This window comes from Lagenorhynchus albirostris, chromosome 19 (genome assembly GCF_949774975.1).
Source record: "Lagenorhynchus albirostris chromosome 19, mLagAlb1.1, whole genome shotgun sequence".
In the NCBI taxonomy this organism is placed as follows: domain Eukaryota; kingdom Metazoa; phylum Chordata; class Mammalia; order Artiodactyla; family Delphinidae; genus Lagenorhynchus; species Lagenorhynchus albirostris.
The window spans coordinates 16659507-16679758 of NC_083113.1; the positions used below are offsets into that span (position 1 = coordinate 16659507).

At 46.7% G+C, this 20252-nt stretch overlaps 1 protein-coding gene across 7 annotated transcripts in view; it reads right to left on the reverse strand.

The window, feature by feature from the left end:
• WDR62 (WD repeat domain 62) overlaps nt 1–20252 on the reverse strand; it is a 46139-nt gene that overhangs the window by 23078 nt on the left and 2809 nt on the right. For 6 of the 7 annotated variants that reach the window (XM_060129663.1, XM_060129664.1, XM_060129662.1 and 3 more), the window contains exons 2-10: nt 19293–19384; nt 17869–17931; nt 13612–13669; nt 13204–13374; nt 12197–12334; nt 11596–11778; nt 10073–10233; nt 8448–8637; nt 447–584 (exon numbers count right to left, since the gene is read on the reverse strand). In XM_060129663.1, the coding sequence (XP_059985646.1) occupies nt 447–584; nt 8448–8637; nt 10073–10233; nt 11596–11778; nt 12197–12334; nt 13204–13374; nt 13612–13669; nt 17869–17931; nt 19293–19384 (1194 nt within the window). The remainder of the gene's footprint in view (nt 1–446; nt 585–8447; nt 8638–10072; nt 10234–11595; nt 11779–12196; nt 12335–13203; nt 13375–13611; nt 13670–17868; nt 17932–19292; nt 19385–20252) is intronic. The other variant, XM_060129661.1, reaches the window with a different exon arrangement.

Consider the following 20252-nt stretch of genomic DNA (forward strand, 5'->3'; position numbering starts at 1 on the left):
CCATCAGGTGCTCTCCCAGGGAGTTCTAACTCAAGACTTGGGGAGCAATTTCTTCTTTGTTGAGTATGTCGGGTTGCCTGGAGTGGCTGTGTCCACACACACCGAGACAGCAGGAGCTGAGTGGTAAAGAAAAGCAGAGAGGACCACAACCAAGACCCGACACAGCCAAAAATAAAATAAATAAATAAATAAATAAATAAATAAATATATATATATATATTTTTTTTTAAAAAAGCAGACAGGAAAGACCATGTAACCTAGAAAGAAAGAGAGGGAGAGAGAGAGAAATGAGATAGGAGACAGAGAGTGACCAGCCTTGGTTCCTGGTTCCTGTCCCTAGTGAAGCTTAACACTGAGGTTCCATAAAACTCCCTCCTACCCCCCTATCCTAGATTCAAGTAGGCCTTTGTTCCTCCTAAAAGATGGTTCACAATGAAGCCCCTTACATTACTGAAGATGTTCTTCTGCCAGTGAGAGTCAGGGCTGCCGTCCATGTTCCAGAAGCGGATGGTATTGTCTGAGGAACAAGTCAGAAAAGATCCTGATGGCAGACAAGCTCTCTGATCTTCAAACTCAGGATACACCTACAGTCCCCAGAGAACAAGGCAAAGGAGATTCATTACAAGCACTTCAATGACAGCACTATGATATACTATTGCATGGTGAAATGAAAGTAAGTTGCAGATAAACAGCCTTAGTGTAACGCCTTGCAAGAAAAAAAAGACACAAAATGCTACCATATATTACCATGCCCCATCTTCAGTCCAGTCCATAAAACATCCCCACAAATCAATTTCTAAGGAAAATGGGTAGCGCAAATCACTAAGCACAAAAGGAAACAAGGTACCACGAGCAAGAAGCAGCAGAAACAACAGAGTCTAGCTTCAAATACTGGAATTATCTAACAGACTCTAAAATGACTATGTTTACTATGTTTAAAGAAATAAAAGAACTTTGACAAGATTAAAAGTATGAGTAGCCAACCAGAAACTATAAAGAACAACCAAGCAGAGCTGAAAAGGAACAAAATAGAACTACTCCTAGAAATGAAAAATAAAACATATTAAAAACCAAAGATTTGACACAGTTGAAAAGAAAATTAACTGAATTGAAAGACAGAACTAAAGACGTTATTCAGAATGCAACTCAGAGAGACAAAGAGATAACATATAAAGAAATTTCAAAATATGGAAGCCTGGATTCTGAGATGATGATGACAGCAGCATCACAGATTTTTAATTCAAAATTCCCACATGAAAAAGAGAAACCTGAAGGCAAAACCAAAACCCCATGGACAATATTTATAACAAAAGTAGGTGAACAAGATATTCTCATAACTCCCCAAATACAAGCAGGTAGGAACAAACTACCTCCAGTCATAAGACCTACATGTTCTCAATATGTATATGGGAGAAAGCAGAGAGGAGCAATGAGGCATTCTAACCTCAAAGTAGCCAGCAGGTATTCACTGGAAAGCACAACTGGCCAAACTGAACAGTAGTTGAACTTGGCACGGTGGGGGTGGGGGGTCATCCACTCCAATAGTGGTTGAGTGCAGGGCTCAGCAGTAAGGCCTGAAGCGGCTGGAGAAATCAAGGCCTGGTGAGCTCTCAAAACTAACCTACCAGGGCTCCTTTCAGGACAAAGGCCTATACTGAGGAGAAACTGCTGGGAATGGAAACAAAATTGATCAGGGTAGGGACAAGAGAGACAAAGTAAAGAAGTACAGATAAAAGTAAGGATATAACAGGGCTTCCCTGGTGGCGCAGTGGTTAAGAGTCCGCCTGCCGATGCAGTGGACACGGGTTCGTGCCCCGGTCTGGGAAGATCCCACATGCTGCGGAGTGGCTAGGCCCGTGAGCCATGGCCGCTGAGCCTGCGCGTCCGGAGCCTGTGCTCCGCAACGGGAGAGGCCACAGCAGTGAGAGGCCCGCGTACCGCCAAAAAAAAAAAAAAAAATCCAACTATATGTTGCCCACAAGAGATTCACTTTACATCCAAATATACATACAGGTTGAAAGTGAAGGTATGGAAAGATATTCCATACAAATAGTAACCAAAAGGGAGCTTTGCATGTCTATAGTAATGCCAGACAAAACAGACTTTAAGTAAAAAATTATTACAAGTGACAAAAAAGGGTCAATTATAAAGAAGGTATAACAAATACAAACATACAACTAACACAGAGACCCAAAATATATGAAGAAAAAGTTGACAGAATTGAAGGAGGAAATATACAGTTCTACAATAATAGTTGGGGACTTCAATATTCCATTTTCAATAAAAGATAGATCTAGGGGACTTCCCTGGTGGTCCAGGGGTTAAGAATCCACCTTCCAATGCAGGGGACGTGGGTTCGATCCCTGGTCGGGGAACTAAGATCCCACATGCCATGGGGCAACTAAGCCTGTGTGCTCTAGAGCCTGTGCACCACAACTAGAGAGCCCACACGCCACAACTAGAGAGCCCACGTATCGCAACTACTGAGCCCACGTGCCACACCTATAGAGCCCACATGCTACAACTACTAAGCCCATGCACCACAAGAGAGAAGCCCACATGCCACAACAAAGAGCCCACGCGCTTCAAGGCAAGATCCCACGTGCCGCAACTAGGACCCCACACAGCCAAATAATAAATAAATAAATAAATAAATAAAATGAATGACTGCTTCAGCTTAAAAAAAAAAGATAGATCTAGAGAGATAAAGAACACCCAGTAACAGCAGAACACATTTTTCTCAAATGAACATGGAACATTCTCCAGAATAGACTACATATAGGCCACAACGTAAGTCTCAATAAACTTAAAAGGCTTTAATCATATAAACAATCTTCTCCAACCACAGTGGAATGAAATTACAAATGAATAACAGAGGAAATATGGAGAATTAACAAATATGTGGATATTAACACACCCTTACATAACCAATGGGTCAAAGTAGAAATCAAAAAAGAAATTAGAAAATACTTTGAGACCAATGAAAATGAAAATACAGTATACCAAAGCTTATGGGATGCAGCAAAAGCAATGCTCAGAGGGAAATTTACAGTTGTACATGCCTACAAAAAAAGAAGATCTCAAATCAATTAACTTCTCACCTTAAGGAACTAGGAAAAGAAGAGAAAACTAAACCAAAAGCTAGCAGAAGAAAGGAAAATATAAAGATTACAATGGACGTAAACAGTCTTTTTTGCAGAAATGGAAAAGCTGATCCTAAAATTCATATAGAATTGCAAAGGATCCCCAAATAGTCAAAACAAATCACTACAAAACTATAGTAATCAAAGCAATGTGGTACTGGCATAAAGATAGACATATATCAGTAAAATAAAATTGAGAATCCAAAACTAAACCCATATATCTATGGCCAGTTGATTTTCAACAAGTGTGCCAAGATCACCCAAGGAGGAAAGAACAGTCTGCTCAACAAGTGGTGCTGGGATTATCCATCCACATGCAAAATAATGAATTTGGACCCTTACTTCACGATATACAAAAATTAACTCAAAAGAGATCAAATACCTAAGTGGAAGAGCTAAAATAATAAAACTCTTAGAAGAAAACATAGGAGTAAATCTTCATGACTAGGAATTTGGCAATTTTTTTTTTTTTCTTCTTGCGGTACGTGGGCCTCTCACTGTTGTGGCCTCTCCCGTTGGGGAGCACAGGATCCAGACGCACAGGCTCAGCGGCCCTGGCTCACGGGCCTAGCCGCTCCGTGGCATGTGGGATCTTCCCAGACCGGGGCACGAACCCGTGTCCCCTGCATTGGCAGGCAGACTCTCAACCACTGCGCCACCAGGGAAGCCCGGCAATGGTTTTTTAGATATGACACCAAAGGCACAAGCAACAAAACAAAAAATAGAGAAATTGGACTTCATCAAAATTAAAAACCTTTGTTCATCAAAGGACACTATCAAGAAAGTGAAAAGACGACATAAAGAATGGAAGAAGGGCTTCCCTGGTGGCGCAGTGGTTGAGAATCCGCCTGCCAATGCAGGGGACACAGGTTTGAGCCCTGGTCTGGGAGGATTCCACATGCTGTGGAGTGGCTGAGCCCGTGTGCCACAACTGCTGAAGCCCATGCGCCTGGAGCCCGTGCTCCACAACAGGAGAGGCCATCACGATGAGAGGCCTGTGCACTGCAGCGAAGAGTGGCCCCCGCTTGACGCAACTGGAGAGAGCTGGCACACAGCGAAGAAGACTGAACGCAGCCATAAATTAAATAAATAAATAAAACTATAAAACTTTAAAAAAAAAAGAATGGAAGAAAATATTTGCAACTTATATACCTGTTAAGGATCTAGTATCCAGGATATATAAAGAACTCTTACAACTCAAAAGCAAAAAGACAAACTGCCCAATTAAGAAATAGGGAGGGGGAGGGGATATGGGGATATATGTATACGTATTGCTGATTCACTTTGTTATACAGCAGAAACTAACAACACTGTAAAGCAACTATACTCCAATAAAGATGTTAAAAAAACACCAAAAAGGGCTTCCCTGGTGGCCTAGTGGTTGGGAGTCCGCCTGCCGATGCAGGGGACGCGGGTTCGTGCCCTGGTCCGGGAAGATCCCACATGCCGTGGAGTGGCTGGGCCCGTGAGCCATGGCCACTGAGCCTGCGCGTCCGGAGCCTGTGCTCCGCAACGGGAGAGGCCACAGCAGTGAGAGGCCCGCATACCGCAAAAAAAAAAAAAAAAAAAAAACCACCAAAAAAACCAGGCAGGAATTCCCTGGTGGCGCAGTGGTTAAGAATCCGCCTGCCAATGCAGGGGACATCGGTTTAATCCCTGGTCCAGGAAGATCCTACATGCTGTGGAGCAACCTAGCCCATGAGCCACAACTACTGAGCCCAAGTGCCACAACTCCTGAAGCCCGTGTTCTCTAGGGCCCACATGCCACAACTACTGAGCTCGTGTGCTGCAACTACTGAAGTCCGTGCGCCTAGAGTCCGTGCTCCACAACAAGAGAAGCCACCGCAAAGAGAAGCCCACACATCGCAATGAAGAGTAGCCCCTGCTCACCACAGCTAGAGAAAGCCCGTGCACAGCAGCGAAGACCCAATGCAGCCAAGAATAAATTTTTAAAAATTAATTAATTAAAATAAAAAAAGCAATAGGCAAAAATCTTGAATAGACATTTCTCCAAAGAGGATATACAAATGACCAACAAGCACATGAAAAGAGGCTCAAAATTATTAATCATTAAGGAAATACAAGTCAAAACCACAATACCTTGCAAATACTAAGATAGTTATAATTTTTAAAAAACCAAACAGAAAAATAACCAGTGCTGGCAAGGATGTGGAGAAATTGGAACTCTCATACACTGCTGGTGGGAAAGTAAAATGATGCAGCTGCCATGGAAAAGTCTGGTGGTGGTTCTTCAAAAACTTAAACATAGAATTACCACATGACCAGTAATTCCACTGCTGGGTGGGTATACACCCGAAAGAAGTGAAAACAGGTGTTCAAACAAAGCTTTTACACAATAGCACTATTCACAATAGCCACAATGTTATTTTGGCTATTATTAATAGGGAATAAACCAAAAAGTAACAACTCAAATGCCCATGAACTGATAAATGCACAACAAAATGTATTATCCATATGATGGAATAGTATTATTCAACCTTAAAAAGGAATAAAGTACTGAAACATGCTACAACATAGGTGAACCTTGAAAACACTGTTAAATGAAAGACGTCAGACACGAAGTCCACATATTCTGTGATTTCATTTATATGAAACATTCAGAACAACCAAACCCATAGCAACAGAAACCAGATTAGCTGTTGCTATGGGCTGGGAAGAGTAGGAATGGAAAGTGATAGATTAATGGGTACAGAGTTTCCTTTTGGGGTGATGAGAAAGTTCCAGAACTAGACAGTAGTGATGGTTGTACAACACTGTGAATGTCCTAAATAACACTGAATTGTATATTTAAAATGATTTAAGTGGTAAGTTTTATGTTATGTATATTTTACCATAATATATATGTACACTTATACTCCCCTCAAATAAATGGGGTCAAAAGGGAGAGAATATAGTATATAATGACTATATGATCAGATCATATAGATACAGAATAATTAATCTAAAAATTAGGGGAGAATGGGAAGAACATTTGCAAAAAAAATTGTTTTAACTGTTTTCAGAATTGAATTATCATTCTTAGGCTGTTGTATTATAATGTGGGAACAAGGAAATGATTAACTGGGGCTACTCTAACTCCATCATCCCCCTGTCTTTGAGAACTAGGATTCTGGAAGGATCAATCCAACAGCTATAAGCATCCCCAGCAACCAGACTGTGACTTTGACATGCCAATCCAAAGTGAAAAAACGAAACAAAACAAAAAACAGGGCTTCTTCAAGAAATGGCTGATTCCAGGTTTGGGGCAAGAAATGCACAAGATGAGGCTAGAACACCTTGTCATCCCTTGTCGTTAGCAAGGTAGCTAATCAAAGACTACTGGCATCATGTCCAAAGGACTCAGGAGCCAACCTGAAGAGGCTTCCACTGGCCGAAGATGGGACAATTTGAGTTCCAATAATGTTAATAATTGCAGTCAATTAAAATATATCCAATATATTCAAATATGTGAATTTATAATGATATTAAATAAAAACAACTAGTTACCTTTAGAGGACAAGGAACCAATTCATTATCTTGGAAACTGGTAATTAAAGGGAAAGAATCAAGCATTTATCCTGCCTTTCCTATAGGAAGTGTACCACTGGGTGACCAAATGGTAGATGAAGGGAAGTTTCTCTTCATATAAGCAGTCCAACTAATAAAAAGAAATGATAGAATTAGAATATCACCATATTGCAACCCCAATGAATAAAGGGATCTAGGCATCGAGTGTCAACAGCTGCTAACAATAATCAATCAACTGCACATTTCTTTCGTGTGGTTTTCTAGATCTCTGTTTTATTGAAAAAAATATGAAGGATAGAAAAAGACAGCAAATTAGAGTAACAGAAAAAGAGAGAATGGGGTGGAGGCAACTCTTAAATCCATATTGGCTGAGAACTTTCCAGAACTGATTAAAAGATCTACCCACAGATATTTCTGTTGAGAATATATATATAAATAACCAGCAGATGCAAAGAAAATGAATTGAAAAAAAAACACATAATCAACTGATAACAAGAGTGAGGGTGAGAGAGACAGCAAGAGTGGGGGTTGGGGAGGTGATCAAAAAAGACTTTAGCTTGATCTGTAATATCTCACCTTTTTTTTAAGGATAATATATTTATATATAAATTTCAAAAGTTATTTAAAAAACATTCTTGCTAAGTGAGAAAAGTGCTATCAACAGACATGTCAGATCCACGAAAGGAGATGTATTCAAGCAAAGGGCTGAATAATGCCTATTCAAAAGGATAAAGTTATTTCTCACAATCCTGAACTGGGCCACTGAAAACATAATTTCTCTAGAACAAACATTCCTAATAATAAGAAATTTTCAGGAAAAAAAAAAAAAGCAGACTACAATTCTTTCTCTACCTTATCTTATCTACAAGTCTTATCTGCAAGAAGTATTATACTTAGAACAGCTTCAGAATGAAAAATCCCCACAGATTCATTCTCAGAAAATAAAGGCTTTTTCAACACTTAAATAAAAAAGGCCTTCCCTGGTGGCACAGTGGTTAAGAATCCACCTGTCAATGCAGGGGACACGGGTTCTATCCCTGGTCCGGGAAGATCCCACATGCCATGGCGCAACTAAGCCCATGCGCCACAACTACTGAGCCCGCGTGCCACAACTACTGAAGCCTGCGTGCCTAGAGCCCTTGCTCTGCAACAAGAGAAACCACCGCAATGAGAAGACCACGCACTGCAACGAAGAGTAGCCCCCACTTGCCGCAACTAGAGAAAGCCCGTGCGCAGCCATGGAGACCCAACACAGCCAATCAATCAATTAAAAAAAAACAGTCGTGAACTACGCACACCCTCGACAGAAAGCTCCCTGGGGTACACACGCTGCTGCTGAAGGACCTTTGCACTTGCCGTACCCACAATGGTGGCGCGCCTCACCCCTGACTTCCTGCAGGTCCCCCACTCGAATGTCACATCTTCAGAGAGGCTTGCCCTGACCACTCTCCTTTCTAGAAGAGCACTCTTGAACCCCCTTTCCCCTAGGCGGCTTCGTTTTTCTTCAGAGAAGTATTGTACTTGGCACGTTCCATATTGATATGTTTACAGGTTTACTCTACCACCCGGATGTGAGCTCCAGGAGATAAGGACTTGTGTCAGTTTCCTGCCCAGCTGTGTCCCCAGCACCCAGAACAGCACCTGGCACATAGTAGGGGTCCATGAGTATCTTTTGCAGGTATGGCTGAATGGGCTCCCCAAACTCTGCAGAAGCTTCCTCAGCTGAGCCCCAGCTGGGGGCTAAGCAGGGGGAGGGGGAGGGAGAGAGGGGCTCACCTCCACATTCCAGACGTAGGAGCTGTGGAAGAGCTCTGACCACACCTTGCCTACTTTGTTGATGTCTTTGACATCCCAGATGTAGATGCTGTGGTCCTTATACACACAGGACAGCCACTGGTGGATGGGGTCGAAGATCAGCGCCACTGTATCCGGGTAGATGGCTCCTGCCTTCCTGCTGAAAAGGAAGCTGACAAGGCCACGTGAGTCATCAATGACCATCAATGTCACTGTGAGTAGTAACAGCTGCCTCTGGTGATGCTTGAGCTGCCTCCTGCCTGGCAATGCCATCCCTTATGATCTTTGTGGTGACCCATCTCTCCTACTCCAACTCCACTTCTCACTCCTCCATCTTCTTTCTTTGCTTTGCTTCTAATACAGAGACTGTAAACTGGAAGCTTCTGCCTAGCCCCTAAGAGTGTTTGAATTTTCGACTCCTGTTAACATTTCTCTCCCCTCTTTTCACTCGGCCCAAGCTCCATCCTCTCTCTCTGAGCATAGGATAATGGGCACAAAGATCAGGCCCTCTCTCTCTCAGCCTCACAAACACATGATCAAAATTCCCTGTATAAGGGGGCTGGTGAGCCATCCCCTGGCTTGGGGCCTTCCTACCAAGGCTACAGTTGACTGAGCACTTACTGTGTGCCGAGCCGAGAGCTGCAGCTGTGCTGAATTCCCACAGTCTCCATGAGAGGTAGGTACTATATTTTACAGATGAGGAAACTGAAGCACTCGTTGATACAGTGACCTGCCCGAGGCCACACAGCACACAGCAGAAGGTGGCAGAGCTGAGCGCCCCGGCCACTACAACACAGTACTGTCTGTGGGTTGCTCACCCACCTTCTCTTTCCTTTGCGACATCCAGTAAGCCCCTCCACGCGCTCTCTTAGAAAAGGCACACCCAGGAGGCACTGTCCAGCAACCTACGAAGAGGCAGCCCCAGGCACCCCGAACTCTTTGGTTAGGTAGCCCCCCAACCCCCACAAAACAGACTTACTACAAAAGGGAAGATACACCACAGCTCAGCCCCTCCACCCACTCTCAACATGGCAGCCAGAGGAGCTACTACTCAAGGCCTGACCCAGTAACACCAGTGCCTAAGGTCCCAGTGGCTGCCCAGTGACCTCAGAATAGGCTCCAAGCTCCTCTCAGCAGCTTCCATCAATGCTTACACCTGTCTCCTACCACCCTCCCCACAGCACACTGGGCTCCAGCCACACAGCCCCCAGCCGTTCCTGTGACACATGGAGCCCAGTGTGCTGTCCCCTTAAGGCCTCTGCATTTGCTGTCAGGACCCAGCTCTCCACACAGCTGGCTTGTTCTCACCAGAGGCCTCCCCTGGCCACCCAGTCAACAGCCCCACTCCCAGACACTCTCCTTCTTGAGTCCCTGCTTTATTTCACCAAAGCATTTACGACTATCTGAAATGATCTTGTTTATGCACTCATTTACCATCCAGCACCCTCACTAGACTGCAGACTTCACGAGATCCTGCTGCCTCCTTACAGCCTGTATCCTGCTTCCAGCCCAAGGCTGGCCAGTAGGTAGATGGATCTGGAAGCATAGATGGATACCAGCAGACAGACTCTAGGTAGGCCCCTCTCCCTCCCCGTGCCAGGCAGTACCTGGGCTCCAGGCCCTGGGCCACATCCACTCCAAGGTAGTGCGGCTTGGGCAGGTTGGCGAGGTATTGCAGGCTGTGGGCTTGGAATATGCGGACTATCCCATCTGTGCAACCGCAGAAGATGAGCTCCTGGCTGACACAGAGGCAGGAAGACAGCGAGACCTGTGGGGGCAAAGGGGACCCAAGTGGACTTCGTGTTTCGTGTGGCCCAGTTCAGGGATATGGGGGCTGACAGAACAGCTTTGGGCCTCCAGAAAAGCCTTACAGCTTTGGGGTCTAAGAAACCCATTTTTGCAAATGTTAAGATTTTTGAAATCAGGATATAGTGCTCAGTCACTATTGAAGGAAAGGGGGCAGCAGGCAGACAGAGGCACAAATTGGGACAGAGTTATCATTGTTATAGAGGAACTCAGCTGTGTGTGGAAAATATCTCAGCCGATTGTGACTTCAGATAGGTTGCTTGCAGTAGCAGCGTTGAATTTTAGGCTTAAATTAAATTTTAGGCTTTATTCCTTATTGCTTAAAAATACCTTCATAGAGATTATACTTTAAAGCAGCATAGAAAAAAGTTATTATATACAGGAAGGACTGTCTCTTCTGCCAGGGCATGCAGATAGAAGGGGCAGGAACTGCCAGACCTCTGGATAGAGCTTAGAGGAGCTTTTCCAAATCTAGAGGGACTAAGTTTATGGGTCATTTAAGACACCTGCTCAGGGGCTAAACATCTATCTATCCAAAGCTTCTGACTTGCTTAAAAGCTGCATGAGTTCTAGCAAGAGGATTCAAATGAGAGAAATAAATGATGTTTAACCAACTAGGAAAGACAGATAAAGCTCGGAATTCTTCCACACACCTCTTGCCATGCCATTAACCCTAAAGCTGAGCTCCAGAGGGGAGTCATAAGAGCAGGAATAGGACAAGGAGCACAACTGTGATGCTCCTGCTAACAGCCAAACAGGCATCCAAGCCCAGGATAGGAAGACAGCTTGGATTCAGACCCTCAGATCCCGAAGAAAAGTGGTTCTGTAATTTATTGATATGTCACCTTTTAGTTTAAAATTTTATGTATTTTATATAGTCTTTAACGATAAAAGTAATATAAAAGTTATTACGTCAATGATACCTTAGATTAAAAAAGAAAAAAAAAGCGGTCCTCCCACCAGCCAAGAGTGCCCAGTGAAGAAAAGAAATGTGAACTGGGTCAAATGGCGATGGGAAAGCAATTGTAACCCTGACCCCCATTATAGGGGAACCAGGCACTGTGCTAAGTGCCTTACATATATTATCTCGCATGACTCCCCTGTCAACTCTGTGAGGGAGGCAGCAGTAATTCCATTTTACAGATAAGAAAACTGAGGCTCAGAGAGGGAAAGTCACTCTCCCAGAGTTGTACAAGCAGAACAGGAAGTCAGACCCAGAGCTGTTGTGACCAACTATCACGCAGGGGGACTGCTGAGTGTCCCTGTAGACACATGTCATGGGGAGTGTTTCCCCCACTGAGAGCAGAGAGGGAGGCTGGGGTACCTTTAGGTTGATCCACTTCTCCAGCACCCTCTTCTCGTTGAACTGGCAGAGGAGGCCCGAGTAGGACACACAGAAAGTACTGCCCGTCATCTGGCCCCGGCCACAAGCCACACCACAGAAGACGTTGTTGTGCAGCTCACCCAGGATGCCTGAGCGCCCCACGAGGGGCACTGTGCTTGTCACCTGGAGGCAGAGCAGGGCACAGTGAGACACTGTCCACATGGCCCAGCCCCCAGCAAGGTCACGGCGGGCCTCTCATGACCAGTGGATACGACACAGCTAAACAGGAGAACTCTCAGAAACTCCTCCAAATGGAGAAGGGAAGAACAAAGAGAACACACACTTCCAGGCACAGTGGCTTGAGGCAGCAGCAGGCCAGGGATGAAGTCTGGCCCCAGGGTCCAGCAGGGGAGGTTACCCAGCAGGGCCTACCAGTCAGTCAGCACCTGGAGAGCAGGCCCAGAAGCAGAAGGCAGACCCCTGAGAGGCTAGACAGCCTCTGAGACCACTGCCCCTGAATCTCAGGTAGAACCAGGAGTCCCTACTGCCCCTGACAGTTCCTCCCCTGGGCCCGGATGAGGTGGCAGGGACAGCAACTCACCTTTGCTTCAGTGGAGACTTCCAAGAACCAGAACCTCACATGCCGATTCCCAACAGTGACAAAATAGCTGCTGTCCTCGGAGAAGGAGAGGGCGATGACCCTGCATGATACCTTGTTGGAGGCCACCACGATGTCTTTCTGGAAGAATCGGTGCAGAGAAGTTCATGCCAGCACCCACCTCATCAGACTCTTTGAGCCTTTGCCCTCAGCCCTGCGTCTTTCCACCCTCCCCTGCTCCAAGTCTGTTTTTCTTGGGCCCTCCTTTTTGGGGAAACCTACGTGTGACACTCTTATCATTCCCAACACAGAGGAGACTGAGGCCTGGAAAGGTTCCCACGTGAGAGTAAGTTCCAGAGCTCTCCTCAAGAGGCCAAGCCCTGCAGCCCACACATGGTGTTGAGGACAGCCACAGCTGGAAGGTAAGGACAACACGACCCATGCTGCCGGATATTGGGCTCTTACTCTGGGCCCTGCTGAGCCCTTCACAGGATAACTCGTGAAATCCCCTCAGCAGTCCTACAAGGGAAGTGCATCTCCCCACCACCCTGTCATGCTCAGAGGGGGCTGTCACATGCTCAAGGTCACACAGCAGGTCATGAACAGAGGCAGGACTTGATACCCACTTCTCCCGACTTCAAGTCCTCCCCAAGCTGTTCCAAAGTCCAGCCTTCCAGCACATATCAACTCACTGAATTCTCACAACTCAACAAAGCAGATACTATTATACCCATTTTACAGATGAGGAAACAGACTCACAGAGAGGTTAGGTCCCTTGCTCAAGGTCACAGCTGGTCAATATAAAAAGAATTATATGTTCCCTGGGTTGACAACTTGTCACATGCCCTGCAACAGGTGCCTAGAACCGGCATTGGCATGTAGTAGATGCTCAATAAATATTTGCTGGTTAAACACTTTACCAAGTTACCTTATTTAGTTCTCCCAATGCCCAAGACTCAGGGTGTTCTGGCAGCTGGCTGCCTGTCACACACCTACCAGTCAGCTCTTACCTTCCAGTCCCAGACGTTGAGTACCATGTCGTGCTGGTAGCCCATGGACACAATGTGCTTCATACTGGGGGAGAAGGCCACACAGGCCACACCGTACTTGTGGCCCAGCATCTCCGCCACCTGACTCTTCTCTTCCACGTCCCAGATGCGCACAGCAGGCCTGTGCCCGTTCTGGGGAAGATGGGGCCATTTACTGCTGCCGGGTTCTGCACCCAGGTGGGGCTTGAGGGGCTTGAGGGGCTGAAGTTGGCATTGCTCCAGAGTGCGCCCGAAAGCCACCTCCCCCATCTGTCACAGGGCTTTTCTAGCCCAGGAAGGAGCTATTCCAGGGATTCCTCAGGCCTCCTGGGGGTAGAAGGAATGGCCCCAAGGCCCCTCCCCACCCACTCAGTCATGATCACGACTCACCTCCCCTGTCACTATGTACTTTCCATCAGGGGAGAAGGCCAGGGCACTCAGAGACTTCCTGGAGGCAAGGAAAGGGGTTGATTACTGATTCCACTGAGGGTGGGCAGCCAGACTCCAGCCTGGCTGTGCTCACAGCACTCGGCCCACTCCTCACTCCCAAGAGGCCGGGAGAGGTGAGCGCCTGCAGCTCCCAGAGAGCGAGTGCTATGTCCTTGCCCAGCATAGCACCCAGTGCATTCCTTCCTGCTGGAAGAAGTGGGGGCAGCGGCACAGGGAAATGGGGTTTTGTAAAAGCAAAGGGCCCTTCCTCCCCAAAACCCCAAACCCTGACGGGGTGGATGCTGTATGGAAACCCTCCTTCCCTCTCCCTCTGACAGTGTGGGCTCCCTAAGACCCCATGTACCCTGTAACCCTGAGAAATGTAGATGCAGGAAATGGTACAGATCTGGCCTAACTATGCAGGTGGTACTGATGGAGGATCCTGGCAGACATCACACTGAGACAGCCTGCAGCCTGTGCTCCACTGCTAAACGCTGAAGGTGTCCTGGAAAACCCATAAACAACCAACACATTTCTCTTCGACACTCCCAGCTAGCCTGCAAGAACCCTGAATGATCAGTCTAGTTTGCATGTTTTGTGGCAGCAAGTTTCACTGTTCCCAGACTGTGTTGTTTTTTCTCTCCTCTCTCTCTTTTAATCCTGCTTTTACCTCTGTTCCCTAGCAGTCTAGTAATTGTCCACCTCGAATGAGTAAACTGCTGTGCAGATAACTAAGTCGAGGCCTCTAAGTGAGTCACTGAAAATCTCATAGAACATTTATCTTCATCAACTCAACCCTCTGCAGCTTCCACTGCTCCTTAAGGTAGCAGCCAAGGTGTGCTGCCCATCCAATATCCACTCGCCTCTCTTTCCTCACGAAGGGAAGCCCAGTTTTCATGGGGATGGCAACGGCCCCAGCTGGAGTACATCTCCTCACCTCTCCTGCAGCCACACAGGCACAGCTGCATGACGCAGTCTGGCCAATGAGAGGTAAGCTGAAGTGTTGTGTGGGACTTCCAGAAAAGCTTCTCAAAGGGAACTCTTCGCCCTGCTCCCCACTTGCTCCCACATGACAACCAGAATTTCACCTTGGGCCAGGAGGTGATCTTAAGCCTCCCAATAAGCATGATGAACAGAAAAACAGAAGGAGTGGGGCCCCTGATGCTGGCAGAGACACCAGCCCCCTAAGTGCCCACTTCCTGGTTTTGTCTGTGCAGGAAGAGCACACCCTTGTGTTTTAAGCCATGCCTGTTGGGGGTGGGGAAGAGGGCAGGTCTGCCGTCTGCAGCTGCCCCTAGCCTACTGCACGCCTGAGCCTGCGCCTGGCCCTCTGCCAAATGGGCCCGCGCTACTCTGATTCCTCACGCACACTCCGTGCAGTCAAGACCCTTCCTAGCCAGTTTTGAGATGAGGAGACCTCAACACAAGGAAGTCGTACCAAGGTTACCTAACCAGACAGGGCACATGAGAATTCCCCAGGGAGCTTTTGAAAGATATCAAAGCCATGCTAAAACTAGTGAGTAAAAGTTTGGTAAGGAACAGGGTAGTATCTGCATAGTTTCAGAGAAGCTCCCCTCAAGATACTCACTAATCACAAAGGGGAAAAGGGAGGCTTCCCAGTGGAGAAGCCCAGCAGACACCACCTTAACCAAGGGCTCAAGGTGATCACCACGAGCCACAGGAGAGAACGACATCACGCACCTCCTGACAGAATGCACTGAGCAGAACGCAGCATTCCTTCGGAGGTGGTCCTGCAGAACCCAACTCTACCTATGACGAAACAGCACACAAACCCAAACGCTGGGACATTCTACCCAACACCTGGCCTGCAATCCTCAAAGGTGTCAAGGTCATGAAAGTCGAGAAAAGATGGAGGAAACCTCTTTAGATTGAAGGAGACTGAAGAGACAACTGAAGGCAATGCGTGATGCTGGACAGAATCCTTTTTGCTGTAAAGGACATTCTTGGGACAAATGGTGAAGGCTGAATGAGGAGCAGATGGTAGTGATGTACCAACTTTAATTTCCTGACTTTGCTCAATCTTTGTGGTTTTGAAAGGTCATACTTTTTTTTTGCAGTAAATTCACACTTAAGTATTTAGAGGTACAGGGGTATCAGGTATGCAACTTACTTTCAGATGGTTCAGAAAAAAATTACTATGTATATAGACAAAGAATCAGAGAATGATACTTTTTTTGGGGGGGGGGCGCACAGTGCAGCTTGCGAGATCTTAGTTCCCCAACCAGAGATTGAACCTGGGCCCTCGGCAGTGAAAGGACGGAGTCCTAACCACTGGACTGCCAGGGAATTCCCATAGACAGAGAATGATAAAGCAAATGTGGTAAAATGTTAGCATTTGGGAAATATGGGTGAAAGGTGTACAGGTGCTCTTTGTACTATTCTTGTAGGTCTGAAATTATTTCAATATAAAAAGTTTAAAAATTGGCAGTGCTTAGGTCTTACTCCAGACTAACTTATTCAGCCTTCTCTGGGGGTGAAGCCTGGGATCAGGTGACTCTGAAATGCAGCCACAATGAACACCTCTACTCTGGCCACACTGCCTCCTAAGACAGACCCATCTGTGACTGAGAGTGGATACTTCTATGCTATCTGCTTCGGATCAAGGTTACCTACTCTACCGCCTACAGGACTCAGGGAGGTAACAGGGAGGATGAGAAGAATTGGGCAAGGGGCATTCTGACAAATGCCACCAAGCTCCAGCCCATCCCTGCCATAGGAGAATGTGGGCCCCGGAGATCTGAATCTCTCACATTTCTAAAACGAGAGGGCATCTGAATTTTTGTGCAGAAAACTTTAAACGTTGTCAAGTAAGTCCGATATTTAAAACATACTGTCAGATAAGTCTGTGGGCCCCTAGTTTGTGATTATTGACAAGAAGTATTTCACCTGAGATCACATAGTGAATAAACACTTAAGTCTGGATTGGAACCCATCTCTGCCCTCACCACCAGTGACAGAACCCACAGTCAGAGTCAAGGGTCCAAGAAGCCCCTTCTGAGAGGGAATCTGTATCTACCAAACCGTATCTTAGGGACCTTGCCTTAGGGATCGTAAGGGAAGAAGAAAACCCACAACTTATCCGTCCACCTGGAGAGCCCGGCCAAAGGAGCTAAACTTGAGCTATTTGTGCAGTATTTGTGGAATAAAAAGTTGCAGTGAGGTGCCTCCCAAAGGTCACAACCCGGTTGGGACCAAAGCCCCAGGAGGACACAGTGTTCAATCAGCCCCAAGGCAGACCCGGGCATCATCTTGGGCCTGCTCAAAGCCAAGGGCCTTCCTCAATAAACTGGCAGCTGGAGAGATCTTTCTAAAACCCAAATCACACTCATTCACTCAGGAAACGATAAGTGTTATCAATGTGCTAGACACTGACCCAAGGTATAGGGACACAGAAATTAACTAAGAGAAAGTCCCTGCCGTCAGAGAGCTCACACTGTGAAAAGAGACAGTAAATATCATCGCTGAGGAAATCAGACAGCATATCAAAAAGGAGTGCATTTTGTGGAAAAAAGTAAAGCAAGGAAGGGAGATAGAGTGTACTGGAGGGCTGGGGTGCGTGAAGTATATCCTTAGCCTGCAAATGCCCTCTCGTGGCTTTTCTTTGCAATCAGCATGAGAGCCAACCCCTCCCAAGGTCCCTGTGATGTGGCTTCTGCTGGTTCCAGCCCCACCTCCCCCTCACCCATGGAACCCTGACTGCTCCTCAAACATCCTGAGATTCTTAACCACTGCAGGTCCTTTGCTCTTGCTGTCCCCTCTGCCTGAATGCTCTCCCCACACCTTCACATGGGTCACCCCCTCACTTTCTTCAGCTCTCAGCCTCAGGGAGGCTCTAATAAGACTCTGACGAGAGTCCTTTGCCTGCGAACCTGCCCTAACACATCCTCGTCATTTCCTCCATAGCAACAGTCATGGTCTCATGGTCGGCTAGGAATTGCCAACTAGTTTAGTCTGTCCCTCCCCCCACCACCCAAGCTGTCAGCTCTACGAGAGCAGATTCTCATCTCTTTTGTTAACTTCCATGTCCCCAGCACCTGGAACAGTACCTAGCGCTGAGCAGACCCTTGGTGAATGTCACTGAACCACCAGGTGAATGAATGAGTCACCCACCCACAAGCACTTCCAGGCAGTGTGGGGAAGGAGGGATGTGCCAGGACCCTGGTCCCACCCCTACCCCATGCCCGCGTCCCAGCTTACCTGGCTGTATTAAAAATGTGCTGCTGCTTGTTCTCCTTGGGGTTCAAAATCACCACCACACAGCTGGGGAGAAAGAGGAAAATGTGCCCAAACTAAGGGGAGTATTGGGGTCCAGGGATGATTCTATTCCCAACACAAGAGCCCACATATAAACAAGGCTCTTTCTGAACAGATGCTTCTCTCTTCAGTCTCCTTCTCCCCCATTATCTATGCTGAGGATTCTGGACACTTAACATTATTATTATTGTTATTATTTTAAACATTTATTTATTTATTTATTTTTGGCTGTGTTGGGTCTTCGTTGCTGCATGCAGGCTTTCTCTAGTTGCAGCGAGCGGGGGCTACTCTTCATTGTGGTGCGTGGGCTTCTCATTGCGGTGGCTTCTCTTGCTGCGGAGTGCGGGCTCTAGGCGCACGGGCTTCAGTAGTTGTGGCACGCAGGCTCAGTAGTTGTGGCTCGTGCGCTCTAGAGCACAGGCTCAATAGCTGTGGCACATGGGCCTAGTTGCTCCGCGGCATGTGGGATCTTCCCGGACCAGGGATTGAACCCGTGTCCCCTGCATTTGCAGGCGGATTCTTAACCACTGCGCCACCGGGGAAGTCCCAACATTATTATTAATATCAATATAATCTTAAATAGAAGCCAACACTTCCTCTGTGGTAACTGTTAGGTTCTGGGCTAATAAAGACATACTGTGCACAATCTCTTTAAATCCTCACAACCGCCAGATGAGGTCAGGAATCTTTGTTGCTTTTCATAGATGATGAAACTGAAGCCCTTTACAGAGAGGGAGGTCCTTTACCCAAGACTCCCCAGCAGGTTGGGGACAGGGTGGGTAAGTGAATCCACACCTGTCAGATTCAAGAGCCCAACCCTGTCCTCTATTCTGGCTGCTTCCCAGAGACTCAGTAACAGATACTGTTCATCAGGAATTACTATGGCCCTGCTCTGCCCTGCCCTGTGGGGGTGAGGGGTCCCTTCGGTGCCTAGAAGAGTGCCAGGTTAGACCAGTATTTGTGGAATAAACAGTTGCAAATGTCCTTCAGTCCTCTCAACTAACTACCCAAGAGGAGGGTATCACTAGTTCTGTTTTACAGAAGCAGAGGCTTGGAGAAGGGCACACACGGTGGAGCTGGGACACAAATCCAGATGGCTGACACCAACCATGGCTTGGATCTTAACCACCTACCTTTCCCAGAATCACTGCCACCTCCCGCCTGCAGTCACAATAAGGCTTTCTTAGCACTCACGCATGCCAGGTACTGTTCTATACACAGAAGGGCCCATGGAACCCTTCCCACAGCCCTCAGAGGTAGGCAGCATTATACATTCTACAGACGGAAAAGGCGAGAGATTCACTGAAGACTTCAGGCTCTGAACTCAGGATCAGTGATCAGAGGCCGAGGCCCACCCACTCACTCACCCTGCCAGGTAGGCCACGTGGCCTGTGCTGGGGTCACAGGTTAGGCCATTGCTGTTCTGGGCTGTGATGCCAAGCACCTTCTCAAGTGATACCTGCAGGGAAAAGGCCCAAATTAGAAGCAGCTGCCCAGCAGGCCCCACGTGGCACAGTCACCTCAGCCACCCATTCAATCCCTGCCACTCCAACACATTCACTGAGCGTCTAGAGTCATCTACCAGCAACTAAAGCTTGTCTTCCTCAAATGCTGCTTTGATAAATACAGTGCTAGGTGAAGGGCACAGAATGGTGAGGAAGATAGACAAAAAAAATCCCTGTCCTCCTGGACCTCCCATTCTGGGGGTGATGGGATGGTGGACATCGAAAATGAACAGAACAAATATGTAAAATAGATGTCAGGTGACGATGAGAGCATTAGAGAAAAATTAAGCAAGGAAGGAGATTGAGAGTACAGAGGAAGGGGAGAAGGCCTCACTGAGAAGGTGAATAAGACTCTAAGTATTTTATATGAATGAAAGACTTGACAGCCCACAACACTGCAAAGAAGGTGCTATTATCACCACTATTTTACAGATGAGGACAGAGGCCCAAGGTCCCACCCCCGTGGAGTGGCAAGGTTGGGATACAAACCCAGGTAGTCTCTGGCTTCAAAGCCAGCACTTTGTGCAGCACTTTGCTTACAGCAGTGAACAAAACTGGACACTGTCCGTTCCCTCAATAAATTCACAGTCTAGAGGTTCAACGAGTAAAGAAACAAGCGAACTTGAACAATCGCATTTAAAATTTTAAAATTCTCTAAGCAAGATAAGTCAGATAAGCCAGTCCCCATCATGGCTGATTAAACAATTTAGAGGATGAACTAACAAACTGTGGTATTTTCATATTCTGAAGAGACTAGTTTCTAATTATTATAAAGTAAAACATTCTCAAGCAAGGTGGTGGGCCTCAGAAATGAAAGACAAA